This window comes from Phocoena phocoena, chromosome 3 (assembly GCF_963924675.1).
Source record: "Phocoena phocoena chromosome 3, mPhoPho1.1, whole genome shotgun sequence".
NCBI lineage: Eukaryota > Metazoa > Chordata > Mammalia > Artiodactyla > Phocoenidae > Phocoena > Phocoena phocoena.
This window is the reverse complement of record NC_089221.1, coordinates 152,600,385-152,627,546: the sequence shown is the minus strand read 5'-3', so window position 1 is coordinate 152,627,546 and position 27,162 is coordinate 152,600,385. Positions and strand designations below refer to the sequence as shown.

Genomic DNA, 27,162 nt, shown 5'->3' with positions numbered 1-27,162 from the left:
GCAGCCTCTAGGGTCTTATCCTGTCTTTCCAGCCCCCTCCCCTCCTAAACACACAAATGAACGCCCTCTACCCGGCTCCCTCGTGGTCATGAGCCCACGAACCCAGCCCTGACACCCCACTGTCCCCTCACAGCCCTCAGTTCCACCCCCTCCCGGTCACACTGGGCGACCTCTGGGGACCTGCTCAGCACCCACGCTCCCAGCCCTGAGAGCTGAGGCAGGCTCCTGAGATGTCCAGACTGGTGCACTGTGGTCTCCAGCGGCGGCCAGGTCCCCAGAACGGGAGAGACTGTGTACAAAAACCCCAAGTGTGCGAGGATTGACATGTGAGACCCCCGATGTGCAAGGCCCCGGGTGTATGCGAGTGCATGTCCATGCAGCGGGCTGGCCCCATGGCCTGGGCATCTCTTGCATGCTGGTAGTTGTCCCCAGTTCCTGTCTCCCCCTCACCTGGCCCAATCCCCAACCCTATCCCCACCCCCACTGGACACTGGTCCACAATTCCCAGACAGGCCAAAGGCAGCTGCAGGAGTGCCCTGGGGGCGCAGCTGAGTCACAGAAAGGGGAGAGGGCTCAGACCGGTCCGGGGATCAGAGTCAGAGGCTCACAGACAGCCTGGGTGGCAACTGGTCTTGGGTATTGGGGGCAGGATGGAGAACTCATTCTACAACCACAGTAGTCCCTGAAAGACCACCCTCTCCAGCCCTCGGTCCCCCAGTGCTGTGAGCCCCACAAGTCCCTTGTGACAACTCAGTTCCCGTGTCCCACCCCTCCAGCCGCGGTTTTTGGCTACAAACTGTCACAATATATACATTGGTAATAAAATACTCCCCCAACTCTTGTCAGCTGTGATTGGCTACAAGCAGACGGGGGTGGAGCAACATGATATCTTATTATGTTCAGGGAGGGGTAGGTATAATTTGGGGGTAACAAGGCCTCTTCCAAGGTGACCCAGAAGAGTGGGGGCCCATGTGGGGCTCTGTGGCCAGGGTCCTGTGGCAGGGCCCCCATCACAGGTCTGTGGTATTCAGGCCAGTGTTGGTGAAGGCCAGCTCCTCCTTCTGCTGTCCACGTGTGCCCACCTTCATTCCTGACAGCACTCTGTTCAGGGGCTCTGGATCCGGCCCCATCAGACTGTGCAGGGGCTCCTTCTGTGGGAAGAGGGAGGGGAGGTGTGAGGCCAGGGCCAAGATGGGGTGATCTCCCCAGTCCTTAGGAGAGTGGGTGGCCCTTCAAGCCCACGACCAGATGGCTCCTTGGCTGGGGCCTCAGTTTCCTGACTGTCCCAGAGGGGGCCATGGATACTGGTGGTACAGATGGGCTCAGGTGAAGGGGAGGGCCTAGGGGGTCTACTCTGGCCTTTGCCCACCCATGGACATGGTGGCATTTGGGTGTTCTGCCCAGTCCTGAATGATGCCAGGCCCTGTGTCCTGTGCCAAGGAGCCAGTCCAGCACAGTTCCTGTCACCTGTACCTCATGGCAGGCACCGTGCTGGGCACAACCATCCATCACCTGAGGTACCCACAAGACCCCAAGGGAGGGATCATGTCCCCCACTTTACAGATGCGGAAATTGAGGCTCGGAGTGCTCTCTGGCCAGGAAGGGACAGAGCGGTGTTTGGACCGCTGGTCTTGCTGGCTCTAAAGCCTGTCCATGGCTCAGCGCTGCTCCTGGCTGAGTTTGGCAGGTCCTTCCGCCACCCCAGAGGGACATGTCACACCCAGGATCCCACCTGCAGGCCGTCATGGCACACACTCTCTCGTCTCCTGCCTTTCCTCTTACCCCTCCCCATGTGATGTGTCACACCCTCACAAGAATCCCTCCTGCGGACCAGCCAGGCCCCAAGGCTCAGCTACTCCACCACATAGACACCTACGGGGACAGAGCCTCCACCACCTCCATCCTCCCCAGGGCACACGAAGGGCTTTTTCCAGACTGGGACTGTTCCAGTCCCCGGTAGACAGTGGAACACCTGAGGGGCCCCAGGAGGGACTAAACGTTGTGCCTGAGCTTCCCAGAGCCCTCTACACAGATCCCCAGTGGGAGCAGTTGGTGCAGTACAGCCCAGGAAGTGCAGCCTGGCCCGGGAGACAGGATACCTGGGTTCTGGGCTGCCCTGGCCTTGCAAGCTTTCTGACCTTGGGCAGCTCAGCACCCCTCCCTGGCCTTGGTTGCTTGAAAAGTTTGGATTGGATGGGCCCTCAGATCTCACAGACCTTCCACACAAACATTTACGGAAGTCGTAGGTGAGTCAGGGCACCAAGGGATCTGTGGAAGGAAGCCCCACCTGCGTTCCCCACCCAGAGACCCCAAGGCCCACCTACCACTGCAGGAGTTGGGGTGGAGCCTCGGGCAGCTTCTCAGAAACTGAACAACCCCCTGCCATTGCAGGATTGGCTCTTTCTTGGCTTTGAAGACTCTTAGCGGCCTGGCCCCCTCTCCCTTTCCAGACTCAGAGCTCCCTGAACCTCCTCAGCCCACAGGTCCAGCCCCACTGCTGGGGTCTCTGACTCCACTCCCCTCTGGGGGTCAGCTTTGGCCTCCACCAGGGCCTACCTGCTGGGTCACAAGCTCCAGCCCACAAGACTGCTCCTTTCTGCCTCAGTTCCCCCCAGATATGTTTATTGGAGTTTTTGCCCCAAACCATCTTGAACCAGAGATGAGCCATCCACCCAGAGGCCTCCTGCACTGCCTGGCAGCCTGGACCACCATTGATGACCCCCATCCTTGGGGGTCCATTTGGAGGCCTCCATGTTACAGCCAGGTCCCTGGGCAGCATTCTGATATTTTAACACCCACGAGAGGCTTTGGTTGACCAAATCTTTCCAAGTAAGGGGTCCTCAAGGGAAAATAAGTCCTGAATCATGAGGAACAGCAAGGGACCCCCTGGAAGGGCAGGGCCCGGCTGAGGGCAGGACCCAAAGTAGGGTGGATAAGGTGAATGGTGGGTGGATATCCACCCCTACGCACGCGTGCGCGCAAACACACACACACACACACACACACACACACACAGAGAACCGCACACAGAGAGAGAGAACCGCAGACTATAAAAGCTCAGTGGGTCTTAGAGCTTCTACTCCAGTGGTGGTTTTCAGAGTGGGAAGGAGAGGGTAGTTCCTTCTGGTTCTGGCGTCCCATCCCCCATTCAGCTCTCTGACCTACTCTCCTACTTTCGTGGTTCTCACTCCTGCCTGCACATTAGAACCCCAGAAGCTTTAGCAGCACCTTCCTGCCCAGGCCCACCCCAGCTATCTGATCAGAATCTCTGAGCTGTGACCTGGCATCCTCAGGTCTAAAGAGCTCCCCACGTGATTCTAGTCAGCAGCCCAGGCTGCACAAATGCTTGGTCTAACTGAACCAACTAACCTATTGAATAAATGATGGTATTGTTGTTCATCTGAGCCTACCTTTGCTCCCTGGCTAGATTATGTTCATCTCTGGATCTCCTCCCCCCGCCCCACCAGCTTTTATATAAAGGATATAAAGGGAGGGAACCAGATTCCTGACCACTCGTTGTATGCCAGATCGTTTTCATACCCACTCTTATTTCATCCTCACAGCAGTCCTGCATATTTGGTGTTCTGATCCCCATTTATAGATGAGAAAACTGAGAACCAGAGGGAAGAATTCACCCACCCAGGGTCACAGTTAATGAGTAGGGGAGCAAGGATCAGGCCCCATTCCAAAGCCGTGGGGTTTCCCAGGGCCGGATGCAGACACACCCATGGCAGCAGGAGGTCCCTCGAGCTCTGTCCTGAAACCCACCCCTTCAGAGAAGAGCCCCAGGTCAGAAGCCCCAGGCACCAGCTCATCCCCCATCTTGCCTTGATTTCCTGCCTGCTCTTTTCCAGATCCACAGAGTTGTCATCCAGGGAGTTGAGGCTGAAAGGGAGGTAATGGAGCTCAGAGAGTTGGCAGGCCCAGCCCTCCCTATCTCTGGCCAACAGCTACCCCTGCCATCACCACCACCATCACCATCACTACCTCGACTACCACCTCACCACCACTACCATCACCACCACCATTACCACCATTGCCATCACCACCATCATCACCACCACCATTACCACCACCATCACTGTCACCACTACCACCATCACCATTACCACCACTGCCATCACCACCATCATCACCACCACCACCATCACCATCACCACTACCACCATCACCATCAGCACCATCGCCATCACCATCATCACCATCACTACCATCACTGTCACCATCACCATTACCACCACCATAACTACCACTACAACCAGCACTGCTCACCTGACGTGGTCCAAGTCACTGGAGGAAGACTGGGACTCGAAGCCCAGGTCCTTGGTGGGGAGGTTCAGCACGGGATTGGCACTGGAAAGAAGGCCCAGTCAAGCGACCGTGGGCCTCAACCACCCCATGGGGCCTCTTACCCATCCTTCGACCCCCACTTACCGCTCAGTGTTGTACACGTTAGTCCCAGGGATGGCAGAGACTGGGGGCGTCACCCCCGCCGCTGTCTTCCGGGCCTCCTTGGAAGCCTTCATAGCCCGAAGTTTCCGGTGGTAGCTGGGGGGAACATGGCGGGGGGGCATCACTATTTTCCCTGCACACCTACTGTGTGCCCAGTGCGGGCCCTGAGAGTGTGACTTCACAACAACCCTGGCAGGTGGGAGTGTTAGCTCCATTTAACAGAGGGTACAAGGAAGAACCAGAGAAGGGAAATGATTTGCTGAAGAACACGCAGCTGACCAGTGGCAAAGCCTAGAATCAGACCCAGATGTGGCTACTGGCTTCATATGTATTGGAAAGGTGAAAAGAAGCAGCATTTATTAAATGTATAGTATGTGCCAGACACCTTGCTCGGTATGAAATGCGCATGGTTCCCTTGAATGCTTTGAGGAATCTAGTGTCATGCCCATTCTGCAAATGAGGAAACTGGGGCTTGGGGAGGGGAGTTTAACATACCCAAGAGGTCATAATGGGTCACCTGGGATTGAATACAGATGTACCTGACACCTAAACCCCAGGTCTTTCTACCCCTCAGATATCTTGGGTGGTGGGAGAGGCGAGGTTGAAGACACAGGGGGTGATGGGAGCAGCACCTCTTCTGGGTACACACGAGGACCGTGGTCATGATCACGATGACCAGCAGCAAAGCCACTCCCAATCCTATGACGGCGTTATGGAGCGTGTCCGGCAACTCTGACTCCTGGCTCTCCTGGGGGCCCTGGAGAAGAAGGATTGTGATGGGGGAGGATGTAGGGTCAACACCCCCCTCCTCACCCCCCTGTTACCTCCACCCTGCCGACACTCACCAGCACCACCAGCCCCAGCTGCAGCAGCTTGGTCAGGGAGTCCTTGTCATTCCGGATCGTCCTGGCCACAGAGCCCCACTCAGGCCCGAGGGACGTTGGCATCCCCATCCCCCAGGCTTCCTGCTTACCCTCCTGCCCACCCCAAGGGCAGCCCCACTCACACACTCAGCTGATCACGGGTCAAGGCTGACCCATTTGAGAAGACAAAGTAGGCATCGAGGTAGGAACGGCCTCGGGCCCTGGAATGGGGCAGAGGTGAAGCCAGCAGCGCAGAACCACCAGACAGGCAGGCCCCTCTTACTGCTGGTCCTCTCTTCTTCGCCCCAACCACCGGTCCTGTGGGCACTCACCGAGCCATGGATTCTATGTCCTGAATGTTCACAATGTAGACAGTAGTCCTGGTCGCCTGGACAAGAGCCCTGCAAAGGGGGCAGGTGTCACAGAGGGCTGGGGTAGGGGCCTTACCCAGGCCTGTGGCCAGGGCTCTGCCAGTGGAATTAGGGATTGTGTGAGTGGCACCACCTCTGGACAGCTCCATTGGCTAAGCAAGTTGCACTTCTGTGCAAATTAGACAAGGATGCCCCTTCCTCTGGGACTGGGTTTCCAGTTTAGCAAGCAGAGTGCCCTTGTGCGATGCACAGCCTTTGCAACTGTACATGGCAGCCCTATTTAGGCCTGTCTTTGCCCAGGCAACCATAGGCTTCTGGGGACAGGCAGAAAGGAAGTGCAAGTACAGGTACAGGGTCAAAGACAAGGACACTACCTAATGTACTGTGGTAACCTAAATGAGAGGGGAGTCCAAAAGGGAGGGGACATCTGTATGTGTATGGCTCATTCATTTTGTTGTGCAGTGGAGGCTAACACAACGTTGTAAAGCAACCATACTCCAGTAAAAATTAATTTTAAATAAAAGACAAGGACAAGGTCAAGTGTGGGTCAGGGACAGGGTTAGGAGATATGCCATCCAGGTTTCTGTCAGGGACCAGGCTGCCAGGCCGTGTTTTTCCCCACAGGTCCCTCCCAGCTCCCCAGACCTACGCCTTAATCTCTTGCGTGTTGGCGCCCACCTCCTCCTTGCTCGTGGAGAACTGCAGCCTCACACGGTAACTCTGGTCCACAGTGAAGAGCTACAGAAAGAGGGTAGGGGGAAGATGAGGCACAGGGGACCCAGGGGTTGGCAGAGGGCACTAGGAACTGAAGGCAGAACCCGACACTCACATTTAGGGTGATTTTGGCTTCCTGGGCAGGACTCTCAGATGGCCTGTCCTGGGCCTTGACCGTCACTTGGTAAGTTCCTTGGAGAGTGGAATCAAGGTTGGTCACCAGCCTATGGAAGGTAGGAGAGCAGAGCTCAGTCTTGAAACCCAAGCTGAAGTCTCCTTGGAACCTCCCGGTACACCTCCCAGGACGAGGAACTCACTGCCTTGAGGCCCTGCTTGGCTCCCCCCACCCCATCCAGGGGCTGCCCACAGTTACTCAATGTTGCCAATGAACACGCTGGCCTCCAAGGAAGTGGAGACACGGAAGAAGCCCTGGAAAGGGATCGTGGCACCATCCTTAGCGATGAAATCCACTTGGAGGATGGAGAACAGGATGGCCCCATTGTTCCCTGAGTCATTGTCTCTGGCCTAGGAGCAAGGGCGAACAACAACTGCGGACCAGGCCAGGTCAGGCACCCCTCCATCCCCAGCAGGAGTCTGAGGCCAGGGTGGCCTGGGAGGCTGGTCCCCATGATCTCTATCAGCCTTCCCCAGGCCACTGACCAAATGCTTTAAACAAACAGTGTTTGAACAAGTCCCTGCTTCTGGCGCCCCAGCTCAACAGGTCATTGCCCAAAGTCCTTCCCGTGTGGAAATCCCACCCTGCTCTCCCCCACCCCCACCACTGCCACACACACACACACAAGCTCAGGGACACTCAGATTTCCTGGGCACCCACTGTGTGCCAGTCACCTTCCCTTAGATCCCTCGTTTCAGTGCTTGCTAACATGAGTACGAATTCCCCTAGTGGACCACAAAATGATGGGGGGAGAGGGCACAAGCAATTTTATTCATTCTAGTGCCTTTTAGAGAAGAATATAACCAACACACAGAGCTGTGAGTCCACTGACGTCACTTTTCAGGATGAGGCCAAAGCTGGTGTTTATGTTTCAAAAAGCAGTCCATTTAAAGAAAATTGTTCAAAGCCATGGCCAGACTCATGACATTAGAATGCAATTGGCTGTAGACCGGAAAACTGAATGTTTAAGCCTAGAAAGAACCTAGAGAGGGAGAATCACTATCCCCCTTTTATGGGAGAATGCCGGGGTTCTGAGAGAGACCCTGTCCTGCCCACAGGCACACACAGCTCTAAGTGGGGAGGGCCAGGCCCATCCATCTCCACACCTGTGCCCTTTCCACAGCACAGGGCGCGATGCCCACATATAACCCATCTCTTAACCCTAAGGAGTTACTGCAAAGAACTGACAGCTCCTTGTCCAGGAGGGAAAGTGAGTTCCAGAAAGGTGTGGCAGCTCCCCAGCTCAGTAAGAGGCCCAGCCAGGCCCAGGCCCCAGGGCTGTGTGGGAGGCCGCACCACCCGCCCCCCCTGCACGTCATAGCTGCCACCCTCTAATAAACACATACAATGCCATAAAAATTGAAAGTATTTTTACAATTTTGCTCTGAAAATTATTTAATACGAGGAACTTGTTTAATTTACAGTTACTATGATTTCTCTGTAATACTCCAGAATTCTGGTGTAGTGAGAAAACCACTGCAAGTGATTTTTACGGTCATGAAATTTTTATGAATACTACATTTAACAGTTAATGGAGTTTAATCATATCAATTAAGCAGGTGTTCATTTCCATTCTGAGGTTTTCTTTTCATAGGTCGGAGCCAATAGATTTTCTTTCTAGTGTTAAAACATTCTGGGGGCAGCTGAAGGACCTAAAGGCCTAGGCCCTGTGTCTCCTGGAGCTAATGTGAATGACAAAGTTTGGAGCCAAGGACTTACCTGGACAGAAGCCACCTGCTGGTTGGGTATCACAAGTTCTGGGATGATCACTACAGGTGTGGACAGGAAGAGGTCAGTGGGGTCAGGACCAGTGCCCAATTGGCCAAGTGCTGACCGTAAGCCCAGCTCAGGGCTCATCCCACCAAACCTGCCCTTAACCTCTCTACCACCAGAGACCCCCATTACAACTACCCCTAAGCCGTTAAGTTAGCAGGTCCTCCACCTCTCATTGTGCAGATGGGGAAACTGAGGCCCAGAGAAGGAGGGCCTGGCCCAGGGTCAGATGTGAGTTGGGACAGAGCTGGGGTGAAAACTCAGGTCTCCCCTCCTGTTGAAACCCTGAGGGAGAGGCAGGGTTGGAGGCCTTCTTCCCTTTCTCAGTGCACACCTGGGGTCTGAGGAGCATCTGTGGGAGTTGCCCAAAGGTAGTCCTGGAAGAGTACAGTGTGGGTGGGGAGGGAGGGGCTTGCTGCTTACCAAAAGTCTTATTCTCAGGCAGAAAGTAGGGTGCATTGTCATTCACATCCTCGATGGTGATGGGGAGGCTTCCTAGGGGGGAGATGTTGGCTGGCCTTGGTATCTAAGCAAAGACCTGACCCAGAAAGCCTCATCCTCAGTCTTGCTCCTAGCAGCCTCCCTCCCATGCATCACCCATGCTCAGTCCCCTCCCCTGCTCCTGACTCAGTCTCCTCTGGCCTTCGCAGGAGGGAGCATCCTCCCCAGACCTCAGAAAGGATAAGCAACTTGTCCAAAGTCACACAGCAAGAGCAGTGGGCCAAGACTGAGTCCAACCCAGGTATGTCCCACCTGACCATAACATTATTCTGACACTTACTAGCTGTGTAATCTAGATTATTGAACTGCCTCAGTTTCCTCATCTATAAAATTGGATAGGGACCACCTACCACATGGATTGTGTGGGAATAAAATGAAGAAATGCTTGCAAGGTACCTGGCATAGCTCTTGGCTGTAGTAAGGATTCAATATATGATTGTTATTGCTACTTGGTGTCAGAGGTGGGATCTGAGTGCACATCTGGCTCTGAAGTGTGCTCTTTCTTTTATGCTGTCTCACAACGTAATAGCATTAATTAAGTGCTTACTATGTGCCAAACACTGCATGAAATGCTTTACATATATATTCTCATTTAATCTTCACAGCCAACCTACTACCCAGCTCCACTTGATAGATGGGGCTACTAAAGCTTGGGGAGGTGTCATGACTTTCCCAGTGGAACAGCTGGTAAGGGCTGGAGCCACAATTTGAGCCCAGACCTTGCAGGTGCCAGTTCTTTCCCACAGCCCCTATGTTACAGCCTGCTGAGCCCTGCAGGCCAGGCTGCCTCACCATTGTCACTGTAGGCCTGGAAGCGGGGGTCCGTTGTGAGGTCATAGGCCCGCACAACCAGCGTGACCAGGTCACAGGTCTCATAGTCGATGACCTCACTCTGATGGATGAACACAGAGCCGTTGGCCAGCACAGAGAACCAGCCATGGCACAGACTGCCCACGTCGACCCCGGCCTTGGTACAGATGACGTTCACAAGCTGTACCTCCACCTGGGACATGGTGTCCCTGTCCTGAGCCACCACCTCAGCCACTATACCATGCTGCGAGCCATTCTCAGCCACACGGATGCCCCGGAGCGAGGTTGAGTCCAGGGTGGGTGGCACGTCATTCACGTCCTCCACATTCACGAGGACTTTTGCTGTGGCGTCACGCCCCTGGGGGTCTGGGCTCTCAGCACTCACTGTCAGATTGAAGAAGTCCTGTGTCTCGTAGTCCAGGCTCACGTCCAAGGGCAGCCAGAGGTGGCCCTCTGCCAGCCCAGACCCCAGCACCAAGCCTCGGATCAAGAAGTTGTTGGCACCACCCCCTGATAGGCTGAAGCTGATGCGGTTGTTGGCTTCCGTCTGGTCTGCATCCCAGGCCTCCACCACGCCCACCACCACGCCTGTGAATGAGGGGCAGTGTGGAGGGACCCCTGACCTGGCCACTGGGGGCATCCTCTGTCCTCACTCCCCTTGGGGGCTTCAGGCCTGCCCTCGAAGGGGTTGCATATCCTGGCCGAGGGAGGACTTACCTGGGTCCCTCTCCCTCACTGAGAAGGAATAGCTGGACTGGTTGAAGATGGGAAGATTATCATTGATGTCCTGCAGACAGAGGCAGTTCTGAGCCCAGGGAACTCAGGAGACCCCAGGTTCAGCATCCCCAGAGCCAGTCTGAGAAGCCCATACTTCCCCTGGCCCGAGGCCCAGACTCTCTGTCCAGGTCTCCTCAGACAGCACCGCCCGCTTCCTAGATGATGGAACAGGCTTCAAGCAGACAGAACTCACCCAGACCCCACCCCCGGGGCTCAGAGGTCTGTGGCGGCACTCTGAAGTTTGGTGTACACTCTGTTTCCCTGTGCACCACTCAGAGCCTTCTTAGACCCTGCTCTTGGGAGGGATAGTTCTGAGTCCCCACCTGTGTCCCTGTCTGGCCCAGCTTGACTCCCCATCTCTCGGATTTATTGGGTTGGCCCCAATACCACCATGATCCCACAAAGGCCCAAGATTTCCCTGGTCCCCTCCTTTCTCCTGTCCCTCCAGCCCTCGGTCAACCCCAAGACACTCACTCTGTGCTCAGGTGGGGCTGGGCTGGGGGTACCTGCCAGGGCTTGACCTGGTCCTGTCCTGAGACGTCCGCTGTGTTCTGTTCTTGCCTTCCCTCTCCAGCCCTGGTCGCCCCGCCCAGACAGAGTGCTGCCCCTGTTGTCACAGCATCAGGCCAACTCTGCCTGTGCTTCCTCCCCTGACGCTGGTGCGTGCTGGGCGCCCTTGGCTTTCCCAGTCCTTCCCCAGGATGGCCCAGAGGTGTCTGCTTTTGCTTTCAGCTTTTTCTAAATAATGGTAGAGAGAACATCTTTGAAAACTGAGCCCTCTCCCCCTTAACTAGATGCAATTTCTGATGGCAGTTTCCCAGCGATGGCATTACTGCCTCCGTGCACATGGCCAGCTGCACTCTCAAGGTCGTCCTAACTCACAGGAGGGGCTAAGAGCACAGCTCTGAGTTCAGTCCAGCTCCACCTCTTCCTCACATGTGACTTTGACCTCTCTGGGCCTCAATATCTTCATCTGCAAAGTGGAGTAGTCCTCCCTACTTACAGAGCTCATGGGTGTGAAAGGACTCTTCTCGCTCAGGAAATGCAATTTTGCTTTCTTCCTTCTCTGAGGCCTACTTCCACCCCAAAGACAGCTGGCAAGTCCTCATCCGACTTCTGTTTCTCTATTTTCCCTGAGGTCTCATTCTGATCCTTGTGGGAAAGCGGCACATCCCAACCCAGTGGGAAACAGGGCTGCTGTGTGGGGTGGTTCAGGCTGTGCACTGCACAACCCGAGGGGGCACCAACCACATTGTGGACATCATAGAGGAAGGTGCCTGTGACCCAGTGGCGGCCTTAGAACCAGACAGACTGGATTCAAAACCCCATTCTGTGACCCGAGGCAGGCTACAGAACCTCTGTGTGCCTTAGTCCCTTGATCAATAAAATGGTGCTAAACAATCCCTCCCTTGCAGGACCAGGTATACACTGAGTGTATTCTCTGGGCCAGGCATTCTTTGAAACACTTTCCATTTTTTAACTCGTTTTATATTATTTTCATCCCCATTTTACAGATGAGGAACTTGAGAACACAGGGAAGTTGAGCGATTGCCTAAGACCACACAACACATGAGCCAGGATTCTGACCCATCAGCTTGGCTCCAGAACTCTTTTACCCACCACACTGCAAAGGGCAGAAATGTGACTTGAGTTGGGAGGACGGGGAGCTGGCCATCTGCTCAGGGGCCCCCCAGTACAGGGCTCATCCTGGACCCTGTCCCCAGCGGAGCCAGACCTTACCTCCACAGTGACGGTGACATTAACGTCAGTCCAGAGGGCAGGCTCGCCACAATCAGATACGCGCACGGTCAGCACGATGCGGCCCCCCAGGGTGGGGTTGATGGCCTCTCGGTCCAAGGGCCCCAGATTTCTGAGGATCCCTTTGTCGGGGTCCACTGAGAAGTTGTGGCTGTAGGGGCTGCTCAGCAGGCTGAAGCGCAGAAGGCTGTGGTTGGTGCCTGGCTGGTCATCGTCGTGAGCCTGTGCAGGTAAGCAGGGTTGGGACGTCAGCCATCAGGTGCTCCTCGGCCCCGGCCCCTGCCCTGCAGTCTGGACTCTCCCTCCAGCGCTGGCCCATGAGGGCAGTAACTGGGCCTAAAGCCAGAGGGATGCTCCCCAATCTCCCAGTCTCAGTCTTGCATCTGAGAGGGACAGACCAACAGCTTGCAAGAGCTTTTGAGGTCTGAAACCTTGAGGTCACTCATTCATCCCACAAATGTTTACCTACTACATGCTCAGCCCTGTTCTAGGTACTGGGAATAGAGCCACGATCAAGACAGTTCCCTTATGGCAAGGGAGGAGTGGGGGCAGTATCATATAGACAGTCGAAGTTTAAAATAAACACAAATAAGTGTATGTGTGTGGACTTCCCTAGTGGCGCAGTGGTTAAGAATCCGCCTGCCAATGCGGGGGACACGGGTACGAGCCCCGGTCTGGGAAGATCCCACATGCCACGGAGCAACTAAGCCCGTGCGCCACAACTACTGAGCTTGTGCTCTGGAACCTGCGAGCCACAACTACTGAAGCCCGCGCGCCTAGAGCCTGTGCTCCGCAGCAAGAGAAGCCACTCGCTCATCGCAGCGAAGAGTAGCCCCCGCTCAACGCAATTACAGAAAAACTTCACGCAGCAGTGAAGACCCAACGCAGCCATAAATTTAAAAAAAAAAAAAAAAAAGTGTGGGGGAATTCCCTGGTGGCCTAGTGGTTAGGATTCTGGGCTTACACTGCTGTAGCCCGGGTTCAAGCCCTGGTTGGAGAACTGAAATCCCACAAGCCATGCGGCACAGCCAAATAAATAAATAAGTGTGAAGTCCAACAAGATTCTGACTTTCCCGTGATGACTACTTCAGTGCTATATTTTTTAAATAGCTGAAATTCTTCATCCAATCTGTGTGTGTGTGTGTGTGTGTGTGTGTGTGTGTGTTTCTGTCCTACCAAGGTCGTGAACACATGTGTGCTTTTGGGGTGATCCAGCATGGAGAGCACAAGATGCTCTTCCCTGCCACCAGGCCTTTGCACATGCACATGAATGCCCTCTACACCTTGTCTGCTTGACTCCAGGTCAGATTGGTGCCTCCCCTGGTCCTCCACAACCCCTGTGCTACCTTCAGTACAGCACAAGTGACACCCTTGGATGATGGTCCGCCACCCTTCCTGAAGGCAGGAATTATGGTGGGTTCATCTCGGAGGACCCAGGGCCCAGCAAAGGGCCTGGTGCATAGTAGGTGCTCAGCAAACATGGCTTTGAATACAGAGCTAGGCTAGTCCCACTTGGATCCAATTCTTTCCCCTCTTCTCTGCCCACTGCCACCTTCAGGTTCTTGTTTCAGATCTGTTGGGATCGTGTTTATGAAATGAAAAACTCTGTCTGTTCATTCCTTGGCACTCTGAACTCAGGCTGGTTAATTCACCAAGCACTTCTCAGGGCTCACACTGGGCACCACGGTTCTGGCAGCAGATCTGAAATGCTCCTGCCCCAAAGAGCTCACAGACCAGGGTGAGGAGCACTGAGGTGCATGAAGGAAGGCCCAGGTTTCAGCACTGCCACTGACTGGCCGTATAACCACAGAAAAGTCACTTAACCTCTTTGAGCCTCGGTTTTCTCCTTCCGTGAAATGGGGAGCATTAGAGCACCTACTTCATAAGTTTGTCAAGAGATCAGGGATGGGAATGTACTCCGGAAACCACAAGCCCCAGAAAGACGGGAGGGCTCCACGGCCATGTGATTGTCATTCCGAGGACCTGGTTTCTCAATTCTCACAAGATCCCCTTACAGATGACTCAGTGGAGAAGCTTCTGAAGGCCTCAGAATCAGGGGAGAAGCTTCTTTCCAGTGTTCCTCTGGAGCCAGTAGTGCGTTTTTATCTCACAGAGTCTGTGAACCTGACCACTGATCTCATTTCCATTTTTGCTTTGGCCATTAGGAAGCTCAGAACTGAGTATTCAGCCCACTCTTAGCAATTGTATGGCTTCTACCTTCGTGCACTTTAAAAAAATACCGTCCTTATTTTCTCTTTTCCCTTATTTCTTTTATCACACTTTTAAATCTAAGCCACCTCAAATCCTTTTTGGAATGAGGCAGGCGTCTGAATTTAAAAGAGCAATATGTTTCTGAGGGCTTGCTCTGTGCTAGGCCTTGTGCCGAGCACTTTACATCCGTTATGACCCAGGGAATAAGTACTGAGATGGTCTTCATTTCCCAAAGAAGAAACGGAGGCCCAGAGAGACTGAGTGACTTTCTCAGGACTACACAGCAGAGCCCAGATTCCAACCCAGGACCAGCATGACTACAGAGGCAGGCCTGATGCCTTGTGCCCCTCCCACCCATCAGCTACAGGCCGGCTCACACCTGGATGGTCACAGAGACATTGCCCTCCTCTTCCTGGACAAAGATGTTGTAGGAGCCGCTGACCACGGGCTTGTTGTCATTGATGTCCAGCACAACGATCTGCAGCATGGTGGAGGACGACAGGTTCCCGCCGTCCGTGGCCACCAGCGTGAGGTAGTACACGGCCTGCTTCTCCTGATCCAGCAGCTCACTGTTTCTCACCGTCACTGTCCCCGAGCCTGGATCCACCGCAAAGATGTCCACCCTGTGCAGGGTGGCCAGATGGAGCAAATAAAGATACAGGATGCCCACTTCAATTTGCATTTCAGATAAACAATGAAAAATATTTCAGGACATCCCATGGAATATTTGCAACCTACTTATACTAAAAGAAAACCCATTCATCGTTTATCTGAAGTTGAAATGTAACTGGGTACCCTATATTTTATCTGACTCCTCTAGCCCTGCTGTGAGGCAGAGAGGTGAGCCTGGGTCCCCCTCACCCACCTGCCCGCTGCCCACCCGGGTAACTTACCCATTCCCCGGAAGCAGGCTGTAGGTGATGCGGCCCTCCTCACCCGTGTCTGGGTCGGAGGCCTGTGAGGCAGAGAGATAGATAATGCGACACTGAGCAGAAGCCATACCTGCACTGTCAACCGTGCAGTTGACGAGGACAGGGCCGTCCTGCTCCCTGACCCAGAGGGAGCAGCCCCTGACACACTCAGACTGACACGTAGACATCACACACATGCGCATGCGCATACACACCTGCTGGCCCCCGCTGACATCAGATGATACAGGGACTCCAGCAGGGCCACAGCCCCAGGCCTGCCCATCTCCGCATCTCTCCCAGCCCTGCCCAGCCCTGTCCCCCATCACTCACTTGGATGCTGTTGGTGACCACATAGCCGACCGCACTGTGCTCGAAGACACTGAGGTTGTACAGGTTGTGGGGGAATGTGGGCCTGTGATCATTAACGTCTCTAAGGTGGATGGTCACCAAGGCTACCGAGGAGCTTCTGCTGACCGAGTCAGTGGCCACGACCTGAGGACAGGGGAAGAGGCAGCGACATTGGGACTGGAGCACCCCATGGCCCGCTCTCCGTGGTGCCCCAGAGTACCCCTCACCTGCACCAGCATCACCGTTTGTGTCTCGTAGTCCACCAGCGACGGTGCTCTCACCAGCACCTGCACATCCACTGAGCCCGCCGCCCGCTCCGGGGAGACGCTGAAGGCTTCAACATTAGGGCCCCGGAGGGATAGCAGGAAGGTGCCGTTGCTGCCCTGTAGACGTGGGCTGTATATTAGGGACCCCACTCCTGCAATGTACCCACCTGCATCTTTCTCCCAATCCCTGGCCACAGGTCCCAGGAGGATAGGCTAGTCACTAGTCCCTGTCAATGTGAGCTCATCAGAAGAAGACCTCCCTGAGGCCCCAGCCTGGGCTGCAGCGCCTGGACACACACCCCTCACTCCCTTTGAGTCTTCCGTACCAGCCACCACGCACCACCCTCCACCACCCATACCAACACCAAACATCATCAATGTCCAGCATCGGTCCATTATCCACACCCCCTCTACTCCACACCCCTCTCCAGTCAAGGCCAACCACCATCTCAACACACCCACCCATCCACCACTACCCAGTATCACCCTCCAGTCGACATTTTGTACCAACTCATTATCACCAAATACTACCAAACACCATCCATAGTTATTCAGCGTTCGATACTACCCAAATCACCCACCACTCAGGATCAACCTTCACCTAGGAATACTCTCCAACTTGACAGCCACCCAGACCACACTGTGCTCAAAACTGCCCACATCCCCCAATACCCAGTACTATCCCAGCACCCCGCAACTTCACCATCCACACATCACTACCCCCTCTACTCAACACCACCAAAAATTACATTCCACTCAACATTGCCCAGCATCCAGGACCAACCTCCACTCAGTGCTGCCTTTCTGTTCCCCGCCACGTAGCACCACCCTGAACACAAGACTACCAGCCAGCTCAGCATCACTCAGCAGTTCCAAGCGTCACCCAACAACTCTGACCACCACTCATGGTCAGCACCACTGTTGCCCACGGCCCCACCGAGCACTGTGGTACCACACTCTGCTGGTCACTCCCCACTTCCCTCCCCCAACGCGATCTCCCAACCATCACTTCAACCCCTGTCGCGCATGGTCTGGGTGCCCCTGCCTTGTCTGGGTCGTAGACCACCATGGTGAGGTCATCGATGGGGATGCGGGTGGAGGCGTGCTCGTCCACGTAGCCAGTGAAGTTGACTTGAGCCTCTTGGGGGGTGAAGGTGCAGGTTGGGAGGCTGCAGCTGTAAAACTCAGGTTTGTGGTCATTGACGTCTGTCACTCTCAACATGACCCATATGCTCACCTTGGCCTCCTGCCCATAGATGTTGGGGTGCATCTCGGTGGCCTGAGAGCAGAGCGGAGGCCGAGAGGCAGAGATCAGAAAACCAGAATTCAGAGAGAGCTGAGATCAAAGGTCAGAGTTTAGAAAGTCAGGGTACAAAGTGGGCAGTGGCCCTCTCACTCACCGTGACCTGCACCTGCACCTCCTCATCCTCCTCCAGCAGCTGCTCTCTGTCCAGGGAACCGTTGACCCTGATCACCCCGTCTGGCCCAATGTCGAACCAGCCAGGCCTTGTGGAGTCTGGGAAAAGACAGCAGGAGCAGCTACTTCCAGTGGCTCTGACGGAGCCCCCACCCCTTCCCTTGCCTCAGCCCCAGCCTGGAGACACCCGATTCTCACTGGAGATGCTGTAGATCACAGGGTCATTGATGCCTCTGTCGCCATCCATGGCCTCCACCTTCAGCACCGAGGTTCCCTGCAAGAAGGCATGGTCAGTGGCCAGACCCTTTCCCCACCTCTTGTCTCCACCCAGACCCCTCCAGTTCCCTGGCACACCTGGGGTGCACCCTCAGGCACAGAGGCCGAGTAAAACTCCCTGACAAACTGGGGGTCCAGGTCCGGCTGATCGATTACAGAGATGGACACGAAGACAGGCGAGGAGCACTGGACGACGATGCTGTTGCTGTACTCGCCGCCTGAGTCCTGCCGGGAGATGGGTCTCCGTGAAGCCGGGGGTTCGGGTCCCGATGCCCCCGACCCTGCCTGCGCCTGCACTCACACAGGCCTTCAGCTCCAGCTGATAGAAGGCACTCTTGTTGTTGTAGCTGAGGCTGCCGTTGAGGATGATGGAGCCGTTGGGCAGGATCCCAAAGAGGTACTCACTGCTGTCCGTGCTAGGGATGACCTGAGGCAGAGCACAGTCAGGCCAGGCTCACCCAGACAGCCCTGCCCCCAGGACCTGCTCTGAGAGACCTGGGGTCGAATCCTGGCCCTGCTCTCAACCTCACCAGGTCACTTAACCTCTCTGAGCCTGGGAAATGGGCTAGATATCGCCTCAGTGGGACGAAAACAGGGTCAAGTGAGATAAGGTAGGTTCCAGGCACGTAGTGGGCGCTCAATGATGGGGGCCGTGGCTAGCCAATGTGTCTTCGTGAAACTGGGGTCACACCCGCCACTGTCTGTGTGACCTTGGACAAGACCCTGGACCTCTCTGAGCCTTGATTTCCTCTTCTTTGAAGCCAGGATTGCCGCAGCCACCAGGTGGTGTGACGCTAACCGCGCAAAGACACAGACAGTGCCCCAGGCGAGACGGTGGGAAGGAGCGTCCGGTCTGCAGCAGGCACCCTCCTTAGGCGGCTGGGCCAAATGAGGTCCGGGGGCGGGGGGGGGGGGGGGCCAGAGGAAGGCGTGGGGACCAGGGCTAGGCCGTCGCAGAGCCCCTGCTCCACAAGGTCCCTGCAGGTTGTGTGGGAGATGCTGCCCCCTGGCGGCCATGAGGAGAGGTGGCGCCCACACTCCCACGTGGACCCGCACACACTTACCTTCTCTATGGAGTACACCACGGCGCCTCCGGACCCCGTGTCTTTGTCCTTGGCCAGCACAGAGAGCAACAGGGAGCCAACCGGCAAGGTCTGTAACAAGGGTTTTGTCACCTCTGAGCTCCAACACATCTCCTCCATGCCCAAGCACATCATGCCCCCTCCTGGAGTTTCAGTGCCCCCAACTGTACCACGGGGATAGCGATGGACCTTCCAGAACCTGAAACCCAGCATTCCACAGATGTCCCCCTTTCCTTCCCACCTGGGCTGGGCTTCTGGGGGCATCTGGATGGAGGCAGGGAGCAGAGTTCCCCCTTCTCCTCTCCCCACACAGCCTCCCTGAAACCTGAGTTGGCTTCTGATTTGCAGCGCCCCTCAGGACCACCATGAGTGACCATTCCAGAACTCAGGTTGTGCCACTCCTCTGCTTAGACAGCCCTGTGTGTTCTCTGTAGCATCCAGCAATAGGTTCCACACAGCACCTCACAGAGCTGGAAGCTTCTTTTGGGAGGCTTTTCCTCTAGGACCTGTCCACACCCTCACTGTTTCTTCACGGTGGCCAGAAAGATCTTTGAAAATCCTGAACCAGACCACATCAGTCTCGTGTTCAAAACCAACAAGTGGTTCCCCCATTCTGCCTAGAATACGGTCCAGACTGCCTCCATGGCCCTCCAGGTTCAGGCCACTGCCCAATTCTCTGACCTCACCTTCTCCTCAGCCTCCTCCCCCCACACACATGAGCTTCCTGGCTATGCCTACAGCACTCCAGGCTGATTCCCACCTCAGAGCCTTTGCAGCTGCCGTTCCCTGCCTGGAATATCCTTTTCCTGGAGCAGCCCATGCTGGCTCCTCAACATTTAGTTCTGCTCAGATGTCACCTACCCAGAGAAGATTTTCCTGACTGGCTCAACTTAAAGCAGGTCCCTCCCCAGTCATGTTTTATGCTCTTCCTAGAGCTCATCACCATCTGAAATAATCCTGTTTGTTTAATACTTTGTTGATTAAATGTTTTGTTGTCTGTGCTCTTCACTACAATGTGAGCTAGCGAGGGTGGCGACCAAGTCTGTCTTCACTGGATATCCTCAGCACCAAGGACAGTGCCAGACACACAGTAGGCGCTCAATCAGAGCCTGTTGAAGGGCTGTCTGAACCTCACCAGCCTCAAGTCTGGCCTGGGGGAGGGGGACCCACACCTGTCAGGACTTTGAAGCCACGTGGTAATGAAGATTCAGGAGTGTTGTTGTGTTTGCTGCCCTGGGACCACTGGGAAACCTCCTCCCTGCCTATGCAGTTGAAGTGGGGCTGCTCCTCTTGCTAGAAGGGAAAGCACGTGACGCAGATCTAGACAACTGGAGCATTCCGTACTCCTCAACTGATGGGCACCTGACCCAAAATGGGCCAATGAGAGTCAGTCCTGGGGGTTTGGCTGGGACCATTGAGAAAGAGACAGTCTGTGTTGCAATTGCAAAGCCGGTGGGATGTGAGCCTGGAGCTGCTGGGGGACACTTTTATCACCATAAGGGGGAACTGCTCGCCCCACCCCAGGATGATGGCAACACGAGAAGCAGAGCTTCTAGGTAGAGAGAGATCTCTTCTTGATGACATGGCTTGAGTACCTGGATCCAGCCATGCCTGAAGTCAGATATACTGTTAAATTTTTCAGAAACATGAGAAAATCAATTCCTCCCCCCCCCACCCCTGACTATCATACTTAAAGAATTCCAATCTTTAGACTTAGATTGCATTTAGATTGCAAAATGTTGCTGTAACTATGGTACATGGGGTTACACGCAACCCCCTGAATTTGGTTCATCAAGCTGCCCTTTCTAGGAGGTGCACTTCCCAATCTTGGATGCCCTGCTGTCTATCTCTGGTCCTTCCCACTCTGAGCAGATCTGTGGGATGTCTGCATCCTACACACACACCCCGTTAAGGCAGATGTTACCTCATTGATTCTGATGGAGAAGTCTGTGTTCTGGAAAATGGGTGCGTTGTCATTTCTGTCCTCCACGATCACCACCATTTCCTTCCGCACCTGCAAGTGAGAAAGCCCAGGTGAGCCCAGAAAATGTGGGAGCTTGAGAAAACAAATTCAGGAGTATCAGGACGGGAGTGCAAGTTGGTATAGCTTCTCAGGAGAACAATCAGGTGGTGTCTGGGGTAACTTTTTTTTATACATCTTTATTGAAGTATAATTGCTTCACAATGCTGTGTTAGTTTCTGTTGTACAACAAAGTGAATCAGCCATATGAAGACATATATTCCCATATCCCCTCTCTCTTGAGCCTCCCTCCCACCCTCCCTATCCCACCCTTCTAGGTCGTCGCAACGCACCGAGCTGATCTCCCTGTGCTATGCAGCAGCTTCCCACTAGTTATCTATGTCACATTTGGTAATGTATATATGTTGATGCTACTCTCACTTTGCCCCAGCTTCCCCCTCTCCCCTCTGTGTTTATCTGATACCATTTCAAAGGCCAGAAAAGTTGCAAGTATGGTACAAAGAATTCCTGATACTCTTTATCCAGATTTACCCCTTATTTAGTTTTTCTCTCCACAGATTTACTGAACCATTTGGAGAGTATGTTGTAGAAATCATTAGGTCATTAAAAAAAAATCTAAAATGTCCTATTACAAGAATGTTCCTTTTAGCTTTGTTAGCCATAGCGTAAAGCTGTGAACAACCTAAGTGTTGAGGAGACCAGCTAAGCGCCATGGAGCTTATAGTCCCCACACTGGGCTATAGACATACAGGAAACAGAAGACTCATGTGCAGACACAGAAGGGACCCCAAAGCCGATTGTTGTTTTCTGGCTGCACCCCGTGGCATGCGGAACGTCCCTGACCAGGGATCAAATCCGGGCTCCCTGTAGCGGAAGCACAGAGTCTTAACCACTGGACCACCAGGGAAGTCTTCCAAAGCTGATTGTCGAGTCATCAAGGCAGTTCAAGACCATATATGCAGTAGGATCCCACTCGGATTTCAGAAAACGCACCCAAAACTACCATCTCTCTTCCGTGGATGCATATATGCATGTCAGTGTTTAGCGATGGATAGAAAAGAACACGGTGATGGCAGACACTTCAGGTGGGAGTGGGCTGGGAAGGGTTGCCCAGGGGGACTTGAGCTCTATCTGCACTTTTAAAACTGTTTACAAAGAGAAAATATTTATGAATATCCAAGTCATTAAAATGATTTTTTAAATGGATAGGGTTTGGGGAATAGGTTATAAAGACAAAACCCCCAACTTTCACAGACACAAGACACAGCTGTATAAGTGTGTTACTGAGAAACATGAACACTGAGACCAACCCATCAGCCATAGGGGCTGAAAGTGATGACCTCAGTGGAGAGAGGGTAGGGAGGTATTTGGCACTTGTTTTTTTATTAATAAGTATATTAATACAAGTTAATAATGTAATTGGAACTTCCCTGGTGGCCCAGTGGTAAAGAATCCGCCTTACAATGCAGGGGACGCGGGTTCAATCCCTGGTCAGGGAACTAAGATCCCGCATGCCACGGGGCAACTAAGCCCATGCGCCACAACTACTGAGCTCGCACCTCGACTAGAGCCCGCCTGCTGCAAACTACAGCGCACATGTGCTCTGTAACCCATGCGCCACAACTAGAGAGAGGCCCACACGTCACAACGAATAGCTCGCATGCCTCAGTGAAGATCCTGTGTGCTGCAACTAACACCCAACACAGTCAAAAGTAAATAAAATAAATAAAAAATAGTACATAAATCTTTTAAAAAATAATAATGTAATTAATGATATACAATAGATATACAAAATACACAAAAGATAAACAATATATTTGTATAAATTAATATAAATTATAATAAATACTAAAATCTTGGTTAATATTGTATGACGAAAAATGGAGAAGTATAATTTCAATAAAAATAAACATTCAATTCATTTTTTGTTAGCTGGGGCTCTCTCTGCTTATTTGCGGTGGGCAATTAGTGGTGGGCCCTCAGTCCCCTGCTCTCTAATCCCTGGACCTCCCTTCCCTCCCCACTTCTGACTCACTGGATTATTGTGACCGTCGCTCACAGAGATGTTGATGGAAAACCAGTAGAGTGTCTGCAGTGGGCAGAGAGAAGGGAAACAAGGTAAGCCCTGTTCGGGTGCCCACCAGAGCCCTCCCTACCTCCCCAATCCCGCACGAGGCCTTCTCAGATTGCTTCCCTTTACCTCATAGTCCAGAAGGTTGGCCAGCTTCACTTCCCCAGTATTCGGGGTGACATTGAAGAAGTAGGCATATGAGCCACTAATCCTATAGGTCAGAGGGTCATTGTCCGGGTCCTGAGCTATCAGCCAGAAGACCTCAGTACCTGCAGACGGGACAGGGAATGCACAGGGTCCACGGCCACCTAGTTCAATGCTGGCCTGGCCAAGCTGCCCACGAGGCCCACAAGAATGTCAAACTTCTTTTAAAATTAGAAGGGCCAAGACATGGAAACAACCTAAATGTCTATCAATGGATGAATGGGTAAAGAAGATGTGGTATACATGTACAATGGAATATTTTCAGCCTTAAAAAAAGAATGAAATCTTTCCATTTGTGACAACATGGATGGACCTAGAGGGAATTCTGCTAAGAGAAATAAGTCAAAGGAAAACAAATACTGTATGATCTCACTTACACATGTGGAATCTAAAAACAAAAAACCAAGATCATAGATACAGAGAAGATCGGTGGTTGCCAGAGGTGGGGTGCGGGGGACTGAGAAATGGGTGAAGAGGGTCAAAAGGTACACATATCCAGTTATAAAATAAATAAGTCCTGGGGATGTAATGTACAGCATGGTGACTAGAGTTAACAATACTGTATTGGGTATTTGAAAATTATTAAGAGATTAGGTCTTAAAAGCTCTCATCCCAAGGGAAAAAAAAAAGCCATCTGTAACTATGTGTGGTAACATATGTTAAATAGACTTACTGTGGTGATCATTTTGAAATATATACAAATATATCATTATGTTGTACACCTGAAACTAATATAATATTGTATGTCAATTATACCTCATTTTTTCAAACGGTAAAAAAAAAAAATCAAAAGGAATAAATGATTATAATCTAGCCCTCAGGATATTTGTCTTTATGCCAATGCAGTATATTAAAGTATATTTTTAATGTATTTTTCTGGAGGGAGAGGCCTACAAAAACAGAAGTGCCAGAACAGTGACATGGTGGTGGGGCCCAGCACCCAGCCCAAGAGTCTCAGAGAACCAGCGTGCCCCCACCCTTGCCCACGACAGCCTTGCAGGGACAGTCTGGGCAGCACATCTGGAGTCTGCTCTTCTTTGACCAAATAGTTCTGGGTCCTCCAGAAACTCCTTAGAAAGCTTGGTCCCTTCCCACCCAGGCCCCCTCCTCCAGGAAGACCATCGGGCTAGAAAGCTGTTAGTATCTACAGTATGTTTCCTCTGTTGTGAGACACACTGTCAATTTAATGACTGCTGGGGTGGGGAGTCACTCTGTGTTAACTGACTATCTCAAATATAAGACACATCCTGATTCAAAAATGTCAAAATGTAAACTGATATGGCCCTTATACCCATACCCATGGGAAGTGAGTGGGGATGTGTAAATCCTCTGTAAACATGTGTTCATGGACACAGAAAGAAGGATCAGGGAGAAAAAGCTTTTTGAAAAGTCTGCCTGAAAAAGAATTAACTGTAACAAATAAATCAATAAGAGCTACAGAAATAAAAGACATATATTAGGTGTCTGTCTTTAAACTCAAATCTGACGTATTTTAAAACGTCTTCCTGACAAAACTAAACTATTATACAGTGTGAGTGTCAAGAAAACAGGTCTTCTGCAGGAGAGAAAGGACAGGGAGTGACTAGAAGGGCAGAGAGGGGGTCGGTGTGCTTCCATGTATATATATTATACCTCAAAATAAAAGGTCTAAACAACATTTTTTAAAAACCTGACTGAAAATGCTTTCTCATCCCAAGAGAGCCATACAATTCATCTCAGAAAGGAAGAAATTGCTCTTCGGATTAAGAAAGCCCAGAGAGGGGCCCTGTGGTTATCAAAGAAAAGACTCTCATTTGGTCTGCCTGAGATCAGACTTGACATTAAAGGGTCACCCAAGAGAATGGAGATCTTGAGGACATTTGGGTTACATATGTTTGTAACATTTGTTTGGAGGTGTGTGTGTGTTTATCCACGACCAAACAGCTATGAAAATATACATAAAATATCATTAACGTGTATATACTACTTCTCTGTTGTATTCACAGATATCAAATAGTTTGACCTCAGCCCAGTCCTCCAGGGAGGATTGTGCCAACTCAGAATGTAATGAGACTATCACCTCCCTCATCCTGGGATCTAAACCTTTATTAATATAGCCCTTAGTAGATTTTGCTGTCCTGGCAACCACATGCAAATGGATGTGGCTTTCGTGGCTCTGAAGCCCATCGCACAACCTTTCTTCGTGTATCTAGACCTGGGTTTCTGGATTCCAAGGCAGACTTTGGATTTCACCTTTGATGCAGTCTCTTGCTTCATCTAGTAGATTTAGATATTTGGGGACCCAATTCTGACACTGCAACAAAGACTGTAAATTGTCCCCCAGTATTCACAGCCCTCTTTCTCTCAGACTAATTAGAACCCCAGATTTCGAGCTGTGCACATGGCTAAATAAAATAAAGACCTCATTTCTCCAGTTCCTTTGCAGCTAGGGCATGTGGCTAAGTTCTGTCATTTCTCCAGTTCCTTTGCAGCTAGGGCATGTGGCTAAGTTCTGTCATTTCTCCAGTTCCTTTGCAGCTAGGGCATGTGGCTAAGTTCTGTCATTTCTCCAGTTCCTTTGCAGCTAGGGCATGTGGCTAAGTTCTATCATTTCTCCAGTTCCTTTGCAGCTAGGGCATGTGGCTAAGTTCTGTCATTTCTCCAGTTCCTTTGCAGCTAGGGCATGTGGCTAAGTTCTGTCATTTCTCCAGTTCCTTTGCAGCTAGGGCATGTGGCTAAGTTCTGTCATTTCTCCAGTTCCTTTGCAGTTAGGGCATGTGGCTAAGTTCTGGCTAATGAGATGTGAGCAGAAGTAACATGTGTAAAACCTGAAGCCCTGTCCCTAGGAGAAAGAAATGGGCCCTCTTGGCCCTTTCTTGCCCCCAGCTCTCACTGGAATAGGGCGTGACATGAGCCATCTAGGACCATGTGGATGAGGGCCAGGCCCTAGGGGAGGCAGAACCTGGAAATGGAAGGAGGGTCCCTGATGCCAGAAGCATAGGGCACGGAACAGCCTGATGGAACAGAGCCTCTGACAGCCCTGGGCTCACTGCTCTAGATGACTATGTAAGAGAATAGGAAACTTTCACCTTGTTTACAGCTCTGTTATTTGGGGTCTGTTATGTGCAGCTGACCCTGTATCCCAATGAATACAGTCATCTATCATTTCAGCTTCTTCAACCCCCATCCTGCCTGCTGGAAATTTGGCATCCAGTCCCTGTGGCTTCATCCAAAACAATGTTTCATGAACATCATTCACTCCTGTACACTGCCAAGATCATTACCACACCCACGTCTCATTGTTTATGACCCTCCTTTTAAGTGACTTACTGCTTCACGTAAATACATTTATTTTAAAAACAAACTAGATGGCTACTGGACGTAGAAAACTCATCTCACTCGCCATAGAGGGAAGGTAACTCTACAAACGAAGACAACAAAAGTATCAATTTCTGGTGAGATGTGTGCATGAAAGGCTCTGAGCCTAAAGCCTGCTCTCTTTCTGTCTGAAAAAAAAAAATAGCAGAGGAGGAAGAGAGATGAGCACGTGAGAGAGGTAGAAGAGAAATAATGGTACCAAATGGATGCTTTCTCCCTTGGGAAATCAGAAAGACTGAAAGAGATGGGAAATGGGAGGAATGTTCTCTTGGGGTGAGTCTTGATTATTTGGTGCTGTGTGAGGGCCCTCGACCCAAAAGCTGCAAAGGAGAAAACAAACTTCTGGAACAAACTTCCTTCAGGCCACCTTTGCCCCATGACAAGCCATGGAGCTGCAGGGATGGCGAGCAAGCCCACAGGGGAGCCCCTGGGGCCCTCTTGTGGGTAAGCGTTTGGTGCAGTCTGGGCACAGGGACAGTTACTCACCCACTGGTAGGTCCTCGGGCAGGTTCACTAACGACATGTTGGACAGGAATTTTGGGGCCACGTTGGCTGACACTGTAGGGACACAGAGTGTTGGAACATCTGGACACCTCCATAAAGACTGACCCCCATCTGCCCCTGTGGGAGCCCACACCAGTCCCACTGGCCAACTTTCAGTCCAGCTCACCGGCCCAGGACTGGATTCCTCTCCAGGCCTCCCCAGAGCAGCCAAGCCCGGGGCTGGGCCATAGGGTTCTGCTGAGGATCCCCAGGTTAGTGTTGCCCTGGTGGGGGAGGGGAGGTACCCACCAGACACCATGAGGGCAGGAAGCAAGAGGCAGGACAGCCACGGCCACACCAT

The 27,162-nt window shown here is 52.5% G+C and overlaps 1 protein-coding gene across 1 annotated transcript; it reads right to left on the bottom strand.

The window, feature by feature from the left end:
• Positions 1-1,010: 1,010 nt before the first annotated feature.
• On the bottom strand, positions 1,011-27,162 carry CDHR2 (cadherin related family member 2). The gene is made up of 31 exons (XM_065873749.1): positions 27,111-27,162; positions 26,805-26,876; positions 22,887-23,026; positions 22,738-22,775; positions 20,630-20,732; positions 18,688-18,777; positions 17,925-18,050; positions 17,702-17,848; positions 17,546-17,621; positions 17,331-17,446; positions 16,976-17,209; positions 15,892-16,047; positions 15,647-15,808; positions 15,299-15,360; positions 14,785-15,028; positions 12,177-12,416; positions 10,377-10,446; positions 9,642-10,247; positions 8,772-8,843; positions 8,295-8,344; positions 6,774-6,925; positions 6,516-6,624; positions 6,336-6,424; positions 5,648-5,716; positions 5,459-5,536; positions 5,298-5,358; positions 5,085-5,209; positions 4,435-4,548; positions 4,273-4,353; positions 3,828-3,885; positions 1,011-1,151 (listed from the first exon to the last, which is right to left on the bottom strand). Exons 1-31 carry the CDS (start codon positions 27,160-27,162, stop codon positions 1,011-1,013), a joined length of 3,933 nt encoding a protein of 1,310 aa, XP_065729821.1.